Below are 15,532 nucleotides of genomic sequence, written 5' to 3' on the forward strand. Positions count from 1 at the left end.
TCATATCCTTCTGGAGTTTTTGATGGAGTTGAAGAATTTATAGTTATAGTTTTCCTTAGTTATGATAAAAGATAAAGTAGATATAAATATTATAACTGTAATTCTTGTTTGATAACTGTTTATATGTAATTTTACTATGTTAAAGTTAAAGCCTTCCTTTTTGTTTAAACAGAAAAGGGGAAATGGTGTAGGAAGTCCTTCTGTCTGTGTGTTGTTTTTATTGGTTAATGAATAAAGAACTGCTGTGAGCCTAAGGCAGGGAAGAAAGAACTAGGTGGGGAAAGCTAGGCTGTATGCTGGGAGAAAGAGGGCAGAGTCAGGGAGATGCCATGGAGCGGCCAGCGATAGACATGCTGAAACTTTGGTGGTAGGCCATGACCTGACCTTGTGGTGATATACAGATTAATAGAAATGGGTTAAATTTAGATGTAAGAGGTATCCATAAAGAAATTAGAGCTAATGGGCCAAGCAGTGATTTAATTAACACAGTTTCTGTGTAATTATTTTGGGTCTAAGCTACCCAGGCAGATGGGAACCAACAAACGGCCTTCTCCAACACAGTCCAGCCCATTCAATTGTGTAAAACGAAACAAAAATTTTATGTCAAATTTGTAAAGAAACATCACACCTGACCCCCAAGAGCTCACAGTCTGGTGAGAGACACAGACTGTAAGTTAAGGACCACAGGATATATATATATATATATATATATATATTAAAAACCCAGTACTCTGCTATCTAAGAGGAATTCACTCCAGATCTTAGTCCTGACTCTGCCACTCATAAACCATGTGACCTTGGGCCAGTCCCTGAAACACTCGGTGCTTCAGCTTTCTCATCTATAAAATGGGCATCAGGGAGCCAGTGAGAAGACTTAGCAGGAAAGGGCCCCTGATGCTAAGCCTGATAGTCTGAGTTCAACCTAGGATCCATATGATGGAAAGAGAGAAACAATTTCACCAAATTGTCCTCTGATTCCCACACCTGCACTGTGGCATGCCTGCTCATGTTCACCACCTTACCCTCAGCACAAAATTAAAAATTAAATAGACAAATGTGATTTAAACATTTTTAAGTGGTAATCATCAAAGTATTTATGAGACAGTGTTGTTATAAGGATCAAATGAAATGAAGTATGTGGCTGCTAAATAAAAGGTACCTTTAAATTTCCGTAGAAGAGGAGGCATGTTATATGGGCTCAGAGGATGTATGGAGGTCAGTAGGCAAGGAACTAACATCTATTGAGTAATGAAAGAAATCACTTACCTAGGTTGTAGGTAGATAAACTTTCCCATATTGTTGAAAGACCTTATGTCTAAGGCCTTTACATTAAATGTATACCTATGTCCCAGCTTTGACTATAGGAATGATACAGAGTTTAAAGGTGTTACTATCATTCTCACTTGCCAGAAGGGAAAGCAGAAGTCTAGAGAATTATAAGAACTGTATACCACATTAATCTCAAAGCCAGGAATAGCCCTCAGACTATCTAGTTAGCAACAGTCACATCTTGAGGCCTTAGAGGTCAGTGGCTATTTGTGGGTTTTGTTGTTTTTAAGACAGGGTCACACTATGTAACCCTGGCTGTTCTGGAACTCACAAAGATCCGCTTGAATGTCGGAATTAAAAGCATGTGCTACACATCCAGATCAGTGTTTATAGAATAGTGACTTTGAAGTAACAGGGTCTTACTCCGTAAGGAAAGTGTTCTCTGCAAGGATAGAGTGAGAGCGAGCTCAGGAGATGAAAATAAAGGAACCACTAGTCTCCTGAAAATGGGCAGCTGCTTCTAATCAAATGCTAGCTCTCAAGGACCAGATAAAGGGGTCAGTGGTTTGTGCATTGGCTAGCTCTTCCAGAGGATCTGAGTTTGCTCCACAACAACCACATGGTGGCTAACAACCACCTGTAACTCAAATCCCAGTGGTTCTAAGGCCCCCTTCTGGCATGGTGCATAGATATACATGAAAGAAACTCCCATGCATATAAAAAAGACACACTTTCTTTAAAAAAATGGTAATGGTAGCTTTCAAGACCTCCAAAAGGCAAGGTACTTTTCGGTTCCTTATCAAGAGCTTCAAGGAATCGGGTAATGTTTTTTTTACGATTTATTTATTATGTATACAACATTCTGCCTCCATTTATGCCTGAACGCCAGAGGAGGGCGTCAGATCTCATTACAGATGGTTGTGAGCCACCATGTGGTTGCTGGGAGTTGAACTCAGGACCTCTGGAGGAACAGGCAGTGCTCTTAACCACTGAGCCATCTCTCCAGACCCAGAATCGGGTAATGTTTAGACCTTTGGACTTCCATAGTTATTTCCCACTAACTGAACAAATAACTGGTTTTCTTTATTTTGACTGCTCTCCACTTGTCACATAAAAAATACAAATCACTAGAAATTAGAGTCAAATTGGAAGGTTTTTATGGATTTCTGGCTTGAGGGTATTTTTTTTAATTTTTGGACAAAGCTTCAGTTTGTTAATTCAGGTGGTCTCTAACTTGTCATTCCTTCTGCCTCAGGTTGGGATTGCAGGAATGGGCCATCACATCTAGCTGATGGACTCTTGGCCAACTGGACCTTATTACCTATTCCTATTCCCATCCACTGCCCCAGACACCCAAGACAGAGGCTCAAATAAATATTAATTGGGCATATACTCTGTGGCATATCTTGTGTTTGATCTATGGCTTGGAGTTGGATGTTGAGGTGGGATGTGATGCCAAGAAAAATGAGATTTAGGTTCAAGGAATTCATGCTACTATTAACTGAAACAGTCCACAATTCCTTTATATAACCCAGAAATTCAAAAATCTCTGGAAACTAAAAGAATATTCTGATGCCCAATTTGGTGGTAAAGCTTGATCTTGAACTGATGTGAGTTTTTTTTTACCATAATCTTTACCCTACTTTATATTAAAATTCATATTTTACGACAGAATTATGAAGGAATTTGATTGTATGTGCTTTCCAAAGTTCTACTGGAATGCTAGAAAGTATATCACTATAATTTTCTCCAAAATTAAAGTCTAAATTCTGAAGTATACCTTGCTCAAGAAATTGTGGACCTGTATAAACAAAGATAAATGAGGATATTGTCCAACAGAGAACACAAAATAAGATACGAGTCTTTTCTGGGAACCAGGAATAAGAGGTTTCAATAGAAGACAGTTCAAAGATGATAGATAACACTGTAAACTCCAGTAGTTTAAGAATGTTCCTGTTATGTAGAATAATAGACAGAATTTAGTGGAGACAATAGAGAGATCATTTGGAAAACTGTGTAAATGGCAGTTTGGAGACAGAAAAGCTCAAATTATAAACAGGAGATGCTGTGAAAAGCAGAAGCAGCAGGAGGCCAGATTGAGGGCTTCTTCAGAGAGTTCTGCATGGCATGCCACGGGCCAACAAGGAGACAATGGAAGTTAGACACTTGTGGCATTGAACAAGTTTGTTCAACACATCAGGATTGAAATTTTATCCTTAAAATGCACTCAGGAAGTTTAGAATTTGTTTTAGAACAATGTCTGCTTAATTTACAGCAATCACAAAACCCAACTCTCCAGGGCTCCTGATTGTTTCCTAAGTACTCAAACTACCGTTGGACATCAATGTCCTTGCATTTCTTTACAGAGTCCTTACCTGTGCAGGTAAAGAAAGTCATGTGGCTCGGAGAAGGCTTCTACACTATTGAATGTTTCTATTGTCCCTGTCTGCTGATATCCCACTGTGACTCTATACAGTTTTCAATCAACTAACCCTCTCCCGAAAATGGATTGAAGCTCCCATGTTTCTGTGCCGAAAGAAAACACGGGGCCCTACAGGACAATAACCCTGAGACTAGAATGCCAGAAAAAGGTTTTTCTCGCTGATCAAGGGGCCAACTCCATCTTGTGGGTTGCTTAGGAAACACATTTGCAGGCTTCCTTCTCCTGGCAAGAAAAGATTTAGAGGAATGGAGCAGCAACCTTCCTCCATGCCCCAGCCTTTTTCAGCTTGATTCATTAACCAAGGCTCGTGGACAGTTTTTAGGCTTTCAAGATAGAAAGGAATGGAAGATGCCTCAAACATTGGAGGACAATAAAAAAAATCATAAGCCACTTTGTCTTTATCAGTCCTAATGGTTCAAAACCTTACATTTCAGCCTGTACAGGTTAGCTCATCCTTAAAGAGGCATGTGTGCATGTGTACCTTAGAATGACAACATTACATTATAGCTCAGGTAGACTCGCTAGCATGCTATTATAATATGCCTCACTGCATATTAAACAGCTCACTGCATTTGAAATGCCAAAGGTCTTAGTATTTATATAAAATGTGTGTCCATTTTCTTGTAATCGAATATTTTATCAGTAATTTATGTTTTGAACACTAAAATTCTCATGTATTGCTAACACATTTAGTTGAACTTGAGGATAAAATAGTTGAGCTCAGGATAAATTGAAATGTTTTCACAGATCCATACAACTGTAATTTATATTCAAAATGACCGATTTGACAGTGCAGAATCTCAAAATACTCTGGTTTGTCTGTTAAGTGGGTTTTATTGTGTTTTAGCTCTCCATCTGGCCTCTGGGTCCACCTAAATTATATTTCCCTGGGGTGACTAGTAAAATGTATATTTAGCTTGTATTACTTTTTCGGTCAAAGATTAGCTTATGAAAAGAAATCACATTCATAGAGTCCACCAGAATCAGAATCTCTGGGGATATGGAGGAGAGATCTGCATTTTTCACAGGCTCAGCACAAGGTTCTTTCTCATACCTAGGTGGAGGAGTCACCATTTCTCCCTAATAACCAAAACTATTCAATTAGTGAAGCCCTTCATTCAGGGGCAAACCTGGGTTCTCGGTCATTTACTGCTGCAGGAGTCCTAATTGTATTTGCAATAACACTGTCTGACCTATAAACGTAAATGGATTTGTTGACTGCTCTATCTGCTATCTTCTCTGCTTCACTCTGTATAATTAAAACCCATTTTAAAGAAATGATCCACAGGCATTCAGAGAGCAAATTTGTAAAAGTTAAATCAACGTGGGGGGGGGGGCAGGGATGCAAAATTATCTCTGATTAAGTTTACTCTTAGTGAAACGCATACGCACACGGGTGGGGGGAGAAGAAATGCCCCCACTACTTCAATTTCCAATGCTAGTTGAACACCAAGTACTTGAATAACAGCAATCATGAGTCCTTATTCCTTTGTTAATGTATTCCAACCTAGCCTCCCACAGTCAGATATTCTACAGAGAAGGTTTTCACTAACATGAAAAATACCCTCCCTTTGCCCGCAGCTACTCTGGATCCTGGCTTGAGCATTTGCTCTTCGGTTGGAGAGATTTCACTAATGCAGCTACCTGAAGCACACAAAGTCACAAAGACCCTGTAAATTCCGTTCCAAGCCACCAAAATGCGCTCTCTCTCTCTCTCTCTCTCTCTCTCTCTCTCTCTCTCTCTCTCTCTCTCTCTCTCTCTTCCCCTCCCCTTTGCTTGCTTTTAAAAATAAAACCCAATTCTGCTGACAGCTGATTTTCTTGCCTCACCACAGGAAGTGGACAGGGTGAGTTCTCACATCACATGTTTAACAAAGGGCACTGGGTACCAACTGGTGTTTGTGAGACACCTGCCCTAAGCTGGGGGAGCCCTACCTTCCCCCCAAACTGCAGAACTTCCATCAGCAGCCTTAGACCTGAAGGAGGTTCAGCTTACGTCAGACCCATCAGACCCAACATCAAGCCCAGTTTTTCAAAAGGCTCTTGAGAAGTGAGACTGTGGAAGGGAATTGGTGACCTAGGCAACAGGCTCCAAGCTGGTCACTCACAGTGATAGCTTGTTAAAGGCGTCATCCTTAACCTCTTCTCTTCTGAGTGAGAGAGTGTGAAAGACAGACTGAGACCTAAAACCGTGTCTGCTCTCTTTGCTGTTTTAATTTTTTAAAAAACATGAACCATTTTTAACATCTTCCTACTCTCTAGCAATTACAATTCAGGAATCATTTAATTGATGATAATAAAATAAGATTCAATCTCTAGACTGAAGATTTGGGGTTCAGCAGTACTATTCATAGAGGGGGGTTATGTTTGTTTTGACAGAGTCTCATTATGTTACCAAGCTAGTAAATGAGATTATTTTTAGGAAGCAAATTCCACCATTGAGAAAATGGATTGCACGCACTGCAGGGGAGGGCAAACAATCCACTGGACTAAGAACTTTGATTCTTATTAACTGTTTATGCGAAGTAAGGAAACATAAGTTATTACTAATGTTTCATAAATGGACTGTCACTGGCTTTTCTCTATCGTTAGGAAGGCCAGATCACGGGTGCCATCCTTTGCAAAGAGGGAAAATTCCAAGTAGTGAATTGTTAATGGTAGGGCATTTTATGTATGATAGGATTAGATTATCAAGGTTTAACCAAGTGAGTACTAACAAAATGAACAAGAGATTTGGAAATCCTATTGGGGAATTACAAATTGAAGTTGATCCCAATAACAAATGACCAGTGAAAAATGGCAGAATTGCTATTCTACCTCCTGTACAAGTTTTAAATCAGACACATTGTAAGAGCCATATTTTAATTTTTTTTAAAGGCCAGTGGCTCTGATGACAACTTAAACATGTCTGATAAGAATCCAGCCAAAAATATTCATCAATAGCTCATGGGCCACTTGAAATATGGGCTTGTTGGCATTATCTTTAATAACAAACTTCACACTAAGTACATAACATCCTGTAACATTTTAGTGTTTGTATAAAAAGATGCTAAAATTGGAGTTTCGTTTTCATCTAAAGTTTGAATTTCCATTTTACATACATTTTTGTGAGTGTGTATGTGATTTACAAATGAATAAATATGCACATATTAAAAATATGTCTTCCACACCTTTTCCTGAGAGGACCACTTTGCAAGTGAATGAGGGCTCTTGGCCAGGAAAAGTGGAGATGTTGGTGTCCTCAGACTCAAGGGAAGATCAGGTGACCTCTATCACACACAGGAAAACAACTGAAAGGCGAGCACTTACTAAAATTGATGCTGCTAAAAAAGACCATCTCTTCAAACAGAAAACCAATGCCCTAGACAATAAGATGACATGTTTAGGATCTCAGTCTTAGTTAAGGAAGACACTGGGACTCTTCTAAGTCTCTTTCAGTCTTGTGTTTTTCCTAAGGAGAGACACCTCTCTGTGTAGTTACAAAGAAACAGAGGGAGGGAATTGGAGCAAATGCTAAAAACTCAAATGCAATTGAAAACCAGCCCAGTAGAGTCTTTAACTCTGTAGCCAGCAAGCTCTCTGTACTTACAATAACTCCTGGGTAGTAACCTCCCACAGTCACATTCTGGGTCCTGGTCGTTGCAGCGAGGCCCACCGTGAGAATTAACATGGACACAATAAGCAAAGTCACAGTAACATAGATGGAGTTCCGCTTCCTCCTATTGAAGGCCCCTGTAAGAACCGAGAGACATTGAAATTGCTCAGTTCATCTGGGAAAAGCAGAGAAAATGTACTAGTAAGCTTTTTCTTTCCTCCCCATGTTGCTAACTGGGGTATCTCTAGGGAGTGAACAGCAGAGAAAAAAGGGAGCCTTCCGTTTTGCAGTCGCCGGGCGCCACTTTCCTCATAAAAATATGGTGCTTCTTTGAAAACAAACAACAGGAGAAAACTCAGCAGTTACATAACAGCAAGAAACAATTTTGTGTTTTTGACATTCTATAAAAGATGTGTCGTACCCACTTAGTGGAGTGTTTTTTAGGGCAGATTATAAAGGCATATGATGAATGACAAGTGTTTGTATGAGGGTATTAAATGAAAATATTTTAAAGGCACCAGGTATCGAAGAACATTTTTTTCTTAGAAGCTAGAGATATGAAATTTAATTTTTAGGGTAAATATCAGAACTGAGCCAGGTACTGGCATTTTATTTTTCATTTATTTCTGACATTTGCTGCCTCATGCATAAACTTAAAAATGGTGTGCTGGCCAGATTTGTCACATAACAAATGTGCTTAATAAAGTAAATGTTTGAAGGCTATTAGTCCACAAAGATTTGTATCAGGGGAGGTAGATAAGAAGGATTATAGCTTACACACACTTACGCTTATGCGAGGCTGATATAAATACAAATGGCACGAAGCCCATGCTCCTTCCTGCTCAGGGCTTATCACACATGATAGCACCAACCAATATTTTTTTTTTCAAAACCAAGCTTATTAAGTCAGATAGAGAAATGGTATCTAGGCTCACTTTTCAATTTAAAATGTTTTCAGGAACCAAATACTGCCTTATACCATGCAGGTATTTCTCTGGCACAAGGAAGACCTTCTCAATGGGAAATACCGCGGGAGAATTAACCACCTCAGGGGAAAAAAAATAACCAAATGGGCAACACTATTAGGATCCAGCTCTCTTGAAGCCCTAAGGAAGATAGGGCTATAAGAAGCAGTGGGGAGTTGTATGATCAGTCTTTAAATATCCTGAATGGCCCTGATGAGAACCTTTGGTTCTGCCCATTCATGAGATCCAGTATTTTGAGAGGCCTCACTGCACTCTCTGCAAATTATGGGGCAGAGAAGCTGCCCAGACTGCACTACTGGGAGGAGAGGGAAGGAAAGGAGGACGGGAAAGGAGGTGAAAACCCATTGAGAGAGACCCAGGAGGCTTGCTGGTAGTGAGAGCAAAGAGTGAACAGGAACTAGGATTGTTCCAGCAGCTTCCTGAAGCTACCTTTCCATAGAGAAGAGCAATGTAAAAATGCCACCCTGGGTCTTTCCCAGTGTACTCTCCACAGAAGGCTCGCAGGGAGGAGGGAGGGGCTGGCGGTCTCCCCTGACGTCATCCTTGAAACTAAGGGATGTGACTCATCAGGTACCCAGCTAAAACAATACTATTCTAAGACTGTTTTACATCAAAATGGAGGGGCGGTTTGAGCTGGTACAGGCCCCTAACCTACTGTAAAGCTCCAGTCTGGAGGCAAGGGGGGTTGTAAATGAGTATGCTCTGCAGTGAAGTGGAAAGCTAGCCCCTAGGCAGAAAAACCGAAAAGCCCTTAGACACCTGTGACAGCAGGATCCTTTGTCTGCTGTAGCCATCAGGGATGCAAAGGACAACCTGACTGCTGTTGGTAAACTAATGAACAAAGGCTGGCAAGGTGGACTGCCTGGTTCTGTAGAGGGGTAGGGATGGAGTGGACAGAATTTATTTCTTTCTTCTACCTGCAGGTTCCTTATCCTTCTTGTTGACTTCAGAGCACCCAAGGGAGTCTGTAAACTCAGGTTCCTAATTTTATTTCTTGATAGATACTTGGTGAGTCTCCCAGGCTCCCACTGTGGGGCTCTAACATAAATTTACTAATACAACCTCCCATTCTTTTCTTACTTTTGTGTTTGTCATGCACATACGAACTCGAGCCTTTCTCTGCCCTGGAATATGCCAAGAGCATCTTACATAGGGACTGTGTAACCTTAGAGACTAAATCGGAAGAGCATGTGTGGCTGCTGTGGTCTCTGTAATTTGTTGTCTCGCTGACCAGCTCGTTCCTACCAAACGACCTTTAATCTCATCCACAGCTCTGGAGTCTTCTTTGCAAATATCACTCACTCTTAAAAGCCAGGAGCCAGGTCAGAAAAGTGACTCAGCAAACCACAGGGTGTCATTTGAAAATCTTTTTTTTCTTTTGATTTAGAATCTGAAATGAAATTTCATCTGTTGAAAAAACTAAAGATCCTACCACCCTCAGGGGGGGGGGCTTGTCTCCGACTAAGAATAGTTTTGGATCACAAACAACTCTTAGGGCACTAGATTGACTGTCCATTCTCTGGTCTGTCAGTCACTTTTTATTTAACATTCTTAAGACCTTAACTACATAAAATCAAATGATTTTAATTGCACTTGGAGAAGTGACTATTTTAAAGAATTTCTGGGTAAATTCTTTTGAAATGAAGAGACCCCCCCCATTTACCTGTGGTTTCAATTTGACTTAATAAAGTCCATTTCTACTTGTAGCAAGACAAGCCTTAAAGTACTCCGAAAGTGTGGCCAGAGAGCCTAAAAGGCGGGAATTGTATGTTCTTATGCCATTTGCTTGCTTGCTGCTGTATTTTAGAAGGCGGGAGGACCCTGTTTTTACTAAGGTACAATCTGGGGCTGGCCTTAGATGGTTCTGTGAATACAGGAACATCTTATTCAGGTTTTGTTTAATAAATTAACATATAAAGCCGGGGGCGGGGGCAGGCCTTTAATCCCAGCTCTTGGGAGGCAGAGGCAGGCCGGTCTCTGTGAGTTCAAGGCCAGTTCAGACTGTTCCACAGCGGGAGTTCCAGGACAGCGAGGGCTGTTACACAAAGAAACCCTGTCTCAAAATAAATAAATAAATAAATAAATAACATATAAAAAAGCTCAGACTATGAGCTACTTAAAATAGCCTCAAAGGCTGTAAAGAATGCCTTTTGCTGTGTCAGATACACAATAAATAAGTCGTCATCAGTTACTAAATAAACAAGTGATGACATCCCACAATTGTTTTCCTTCTAGAGAAAATGTCTGGGCGTGTGTGCAAATAAATTTGGTCATGCTCATAGAATTAACTTTCTGAAACAGGGTACACTTTGCGGGCTCCCCAGAATAAAAAGCTTTATGGCTAACTAGTGTCAAAACCACAGAGCCTCACCGCCCCATCTACTTGGTACTTAGTATAGGCAGTCCTGTTTCAACAACTATTGCAACCGATAGCAGTGAGAGTCCAAAATCTCCTTATTGGCACTTCCTGCTCCCCCTCCCAGCAGTCTCCCTGCAGAGCTACTGCAGCCCTCCCTCTCTGCAGTGCCCCACCTTCACCCCAGATACCGAGGATCAGGATGTAGCTCTAGAGGCTTCCAATCATTTGCTGGCTTCCCCTTTCCAGATAGCATCAGATTCTTTCTCCTCTGGTCCCTCTAAACCAAAGCCCCCCCCCACCTGTATTTGTCTCTGAATCCTCTCTTCATTTGAAACAAGCTCAAAACTCCTTCCACCAAAAAATTTCTCCTAATCAAGCCCCCCAACTCCAATCACTCATTAACTCAGTTTCTGATGCCCTAAAGGACTTAGTGAGTATATAAATTGTGACAGCAGATTTCTTCTACTGATGGCCACCAGTTCCAGGATTGTGCATCTGACAGGAGCCAAGCTGTGAGTTACTCTAAGATAGGATACTGCCTCTGGACACTGTGCTTTACGTTGTACGTATTGGTTGATCGCCCCCTCCTAAAAGAGGTCATGTAATTTTTATTGAAATGTAGAAAGATGCTCCATATCCTGCTCTGTGCACTAAGGTGCTGGTGACAGGGTAATTTTCAGACCTGAATGTTCGGATGGATTAGGATTTGCTTACCTGAGTCAGCTTTTGCCGCAGAGTGGATCTCAGGACGTCCCCGACTTGAGCATCCCTGGAAACAGGTGGCTGCCCACACATGAACCTTAAGGCTTCTGCCAGTCTCCCAAACATGTACCTAAAGGCGCTGAGATCTACTACCCTCGCCTCTTTAGTAAATTATTCAAGACATGGAGAAATCAAAGATGGCTCAGTAAATTCCAAATGTGTTGTTGGGAGTGGAGAGAATGCCCTGATGTAGTATTGGTGCGTTAGCACCTGAGGGCGCTGTTGCCAAAGTGGAGGAGGGGTTTACTGGGAGACGATGGAGGGGCGCAGCAGCTAAATTACTCTCTTCGTTTTTCCCAAGTGCCTGCTTCCTTCCCAGCCTTGGACTAAGGGCTGATCCCGAGGCAACCAGCAAAAGTAGTGCAGGCACCTTGGTGCAGGTGTGTGTGTGTGTGTGTGTGTGTGTGTGTGTGTGTGTACTGTAGTGTGTAGTGTGGGGTGTGTGTTACTTTTTATTTATTTATTTGTCTATTTGCTTGTTTATTGCAGCTGTGTCTTACCTGTAAAAGGAATCCCCTCAGAAATGTTGCCCTTTAAGGCAGAAACACAAACCCACCACCTCTCCTCCCGTTGGCAGAAGAAGGTGGCTTTGCCGGAGCTTAGTTAAATGGGAGTATTCTAGATGCTGATTCAGGCCTGGGCTGTGGGATCAGCGCCAGGGAATTCCAAGGAGACTCTGCTGTCCAAACTGTGGGAACCTAGAGTTATTACTCTACTCAAGAATTTTCTAGTGACTTCGGCCTGTGGATTATTACCAAAAAGCGATTCACGGCGATGGTTACTTATCTATGTGAGATCTATGATTCCCTTCCCTGCAGTGGCGAACCTGAGCTGGGGCAAGCCCACTCAGCTTCTTGTTGCGCAGATCTTTACAGAAATACAAGACCGACTGGGGGCCCCTGGGAATAAATGAGAGAATTTTCTTCATCTTGTTCTGAAACCCACAGAACAGTGTCAAGTAGCAAGCCTTTGAACCCTGGGCCTCGAGTCTGTTCAGTCCCCGCAGCCACAGGGCTCTAGGTGGGGAGGACTGGTTCGCAGGTGGTTGTTGCACGCAGTTAGAAAGGGTGCTGCGGAACCCTCGCCCTCTTGCGTCCAGCTCTCTTTAGCGCTGTGGCTTGATGTCTGGGAGCCTGGGCTATGTTAGCGCCACAGCTGGTCAAGGCAAGGAGTGCGTTTGGTGTTCTGTGTGCCTGTGTATGCGTGGGGTGGGGTGGGGGGCGGGGTACTGGAGAATCTGGTACTACTGGGCTCTGGATTTGGACCCCAGTCCTTGGTCTCATTTTGTACCCAGTTCCAAACTACGACCTTAAAAATAAAAAGCACAAGTCGCGTAGTAAACATGCCAAAACACTGGAAATACGAATATTTTCACCATCCAGGTGATAACACTTTCAGGGGCCCCTTCCTTGAACGAAATTTGTTGCGACTGAGTCTTTTGCAGGCAGCGGAGAGCTCACACTGGGCTCAATCTTCTCCCGGCCCCTCCCCTGTGGATGTTCCAGCAAATTCGTCGGAGAAGACTGAATGGCAGAAATTCGGAACAGAGGAGTTTTGCAGAATATGAAGTGTGATAGAAAAGGTGAAATGAATTTTTGCTATAGTGTATCATAGGCAAATTTTAAGATTAGGTGGAATCATGGCTCAACAATCCCCTCCCGCTTTCTCAGGCTCTGAATTAATTTCTCCTCCCAGCGAAATCACAGGGCTTGGGAAGGTGCCTAACAGCTAAAGGAAACTGTTTTTGTTTTTGTTTTTTTAATTCGTTTGTAGCTACCGAATAGCACCCTCAAAGAGTCACCAAGTTGGTGCAAGAAGGTAGCAATCCCCTAGTTTTTAGAAAGGTTGAAAGGTGCCCCTCCCCCTTCATTCCGCTGAAGAGGAAAAGCGCGACTTCAGAAGATGCGCGGGCTCTCGCTGGATCTTCTTTTCTTGTGTTCTTTACCCCCCCACACACACACACACATTCACACTCACACACATTCTGTGTATTTGGAGAAGAATAAGCATATTCAAGGACTGTTTATCTTTCTGCTGCGTATGTCATGTCAGGGCTGGGCTGTCCTGAGTGATTCCTGAGGAATTCCCGTCCCTCTTTTTCTTCCCCCATCCCCATTCCCCGGGGTTGCACCCCCACCCCAGTCTGCGAATTGTAAATTAGCCCCCCCCCACCACTGCAGGTCTGAATTTCAGAATAGCACCTAGAGAGTTGAGGGGGTGGTGAAGACCCTGCGTAGTCTAATTATCATTAGTCGTGATCTCAGAAGTGATGAGGACTTTGCAAAGAAGGAGAGTTGAATCGAAAGCGAAGTCTCAGGTTGAAGGAAGTGTTTTGATGCCCAAACAGCTGGAATTTACCACTGGCTGCAAGTCTGTACACACGCACACAAACACGCACACACTCGCACTCCGGGCTAGGTAGGGCTACTCCGACCCTAGCTTGGCGCTCCAGTCTCTGCGCGTCACCCTTATCACAGCTGGGCCGCTCCCTTGGGGCTCCTGTCCGCCTCCCAGACACTCAAATTTGAGGACCCCCCAACCCGGTTGCCCTCTCTCTGTCTCTGGGGCAGCTAGGAGCCAGCTGTCCGGAGGACAGCGCACTTACCCCCTTGATATCGTCGCCCTGAGGACAGGACTAGCGGCTAGACTTACCCATGGAATCGGGCAGGGACATGTCGCTGGACCGTTGCTGAGTCAGGGACTGATGCATGATGAAAGCTGTCCAGTTACCCCGGTCCCCGAAGATGCTTCTAGAGCCCCTGACTCAGGGCGCTCCGCAGAGCATCCTACTCCGTCGCCGCCTCTCTTGGTCTTTCTGAGCGCTGAGAGAGACTGACTGCCTCGGGTTGAGAGCTGCAGCCCAAGTGCCGCCTCCCCCTCCCTTCCCCTCCTCTCCCTCCCTCCTCTTCTGCCTCCCTATGCTCCAAGAGGCAGCAGCATTGGCGTCCTTGCAGCAGCGTGCGCTTGCGCAAGACCCCCCCCCCCCTTCGGCCTCCCCATCCTAGTTATCCACCTCCCAGCCTCCCAAGCCAGACAGGGAGACGGTTTCGCCCCTTGGGGCCAAAGCTGCGCAGAGAAAAAAGAAGGCTTCAGCCTGGGGCCAGTTGGCCTCTGCAGTTTAAAGAGAGGGTCTTGCTTGGGCAATAAACCTTTTACAAGATATATAATTGGGGAAGGGGGCAGAGTCGGGGTCAGAACTGAAGAACGCATACAGGGACACAGACAGACACACACACACACACACACACACACACACACACACTTATGCAGGTCTGATCTTACAGCTTCCAGAATGACATAATGGACCTGGAGATGATCCAGAGAAGAGTCACTCTATAATCAAAAGGATGGTGGTGCTTGCGGAGTCGGGACAGGGGGGAGGGGGAGCACAATGCCTTATGAAGATAGATTAAACAAATTCGTACTCTTTAGTCTAGAATGATGAAGGCTGGGAAGGGATGTGACCAGAGTGTATAAAATTATGCAGTTAGAGACAGAGAACACAGCCTTATTCATCACAACTGAGAATTCTAGAACTAACAGCCCCCTAAGAGCTAGAAGGAAGTTCAGCTAAAGAAAACATGACACTATGTCAGGATCCCAGTTTGAGTTTTTGTTCAAGACAGTTTTATATCAAGATAGACTTTTTAGACCATAGCAGCCATGAAAGGGAGACAGAGGGATTATCAGTAACCCCATTTTATAGATGAAGAAACTGAATATGAGTTAAAAATTCTCTGTGACTTTGCAGCTACTAAGTGACAGAAATGTGATTCAAAGAGGAATCTCAAATCGAGGGCTCTTACTATGAAAGCACATACAAGGCCCTGCTCCCACAACTCAACCCAAGTTAAGTATGAAATACTCCAGGCAGGCTGGGGAGGTGGGGCAAGGTGTAGCCTGTCTGCTCTGCAAGCTTGAGGACTGAGTCCCATCCCCAGAGCCCAAGCTAAAAGTCAGGTGCAGCAGTGCTTGCTTGTAACCCCAGCCCTGAAGGTGCAGAGATGAATCCCAGAGGTTGTTGACCAGTCCCGGGGCCAGTAAGAGATCCTGTCAAAAAAAAAAAGATGGAGAGAATGATTAAGGAAGACTCTCCACAGATAATCTCAGACCTCCTT

General features: G+C 43.3%; 1 protein-coding gene across 2 annotated transcripts in view; it reads right to left on the bottom strand.

Annotated features, from left to right (window-relative positions):
- Nucleotides 1–14,281, bottom strand: part of Tmem255a (transmembrane protein 255A) — a 54,366-nt gene extending 40,085 nt beyond the window's left edge. For both annotated transcript variants that reach the window (XM_087903179.1, XM_087903178.1), the window contains exons 1-2: nucleotides 14,067–14,281; nucleotides 7,302–7,444 (exon numbers count right to left, since the gene is read on the bottom strand). In XM_087903179.1, coding sequence (XP_087759305.1) covers nucleotides 7,302–7,444; nucleotides 14,067–14,124 — 201 coding nt within the window. In that variant the 5' untranslated portion in view covers nucleotides 14,125–14,281. The remainder of the gene's footprint in view (nucleotides 1–7,301; nucleotides 7,445–14,066) is intronic.
- Between the last annotated feature and the right edge of the window lie 1,251 nt (nucleotides 14,282–15,532).

Source organism: Myodes glareolus, chromosome X (assembly GCF_982192425.1).
Source record: "Myodes glareolus chromosome X, mMyoGla1.1, whole genome shotgun sequence".
Taxonomy (NCBI): Eukaryota; Metazoa; Chordata; class Mammalia; order Rodentia; family Cricetidae; genus Myodes; species Myodes glareolus.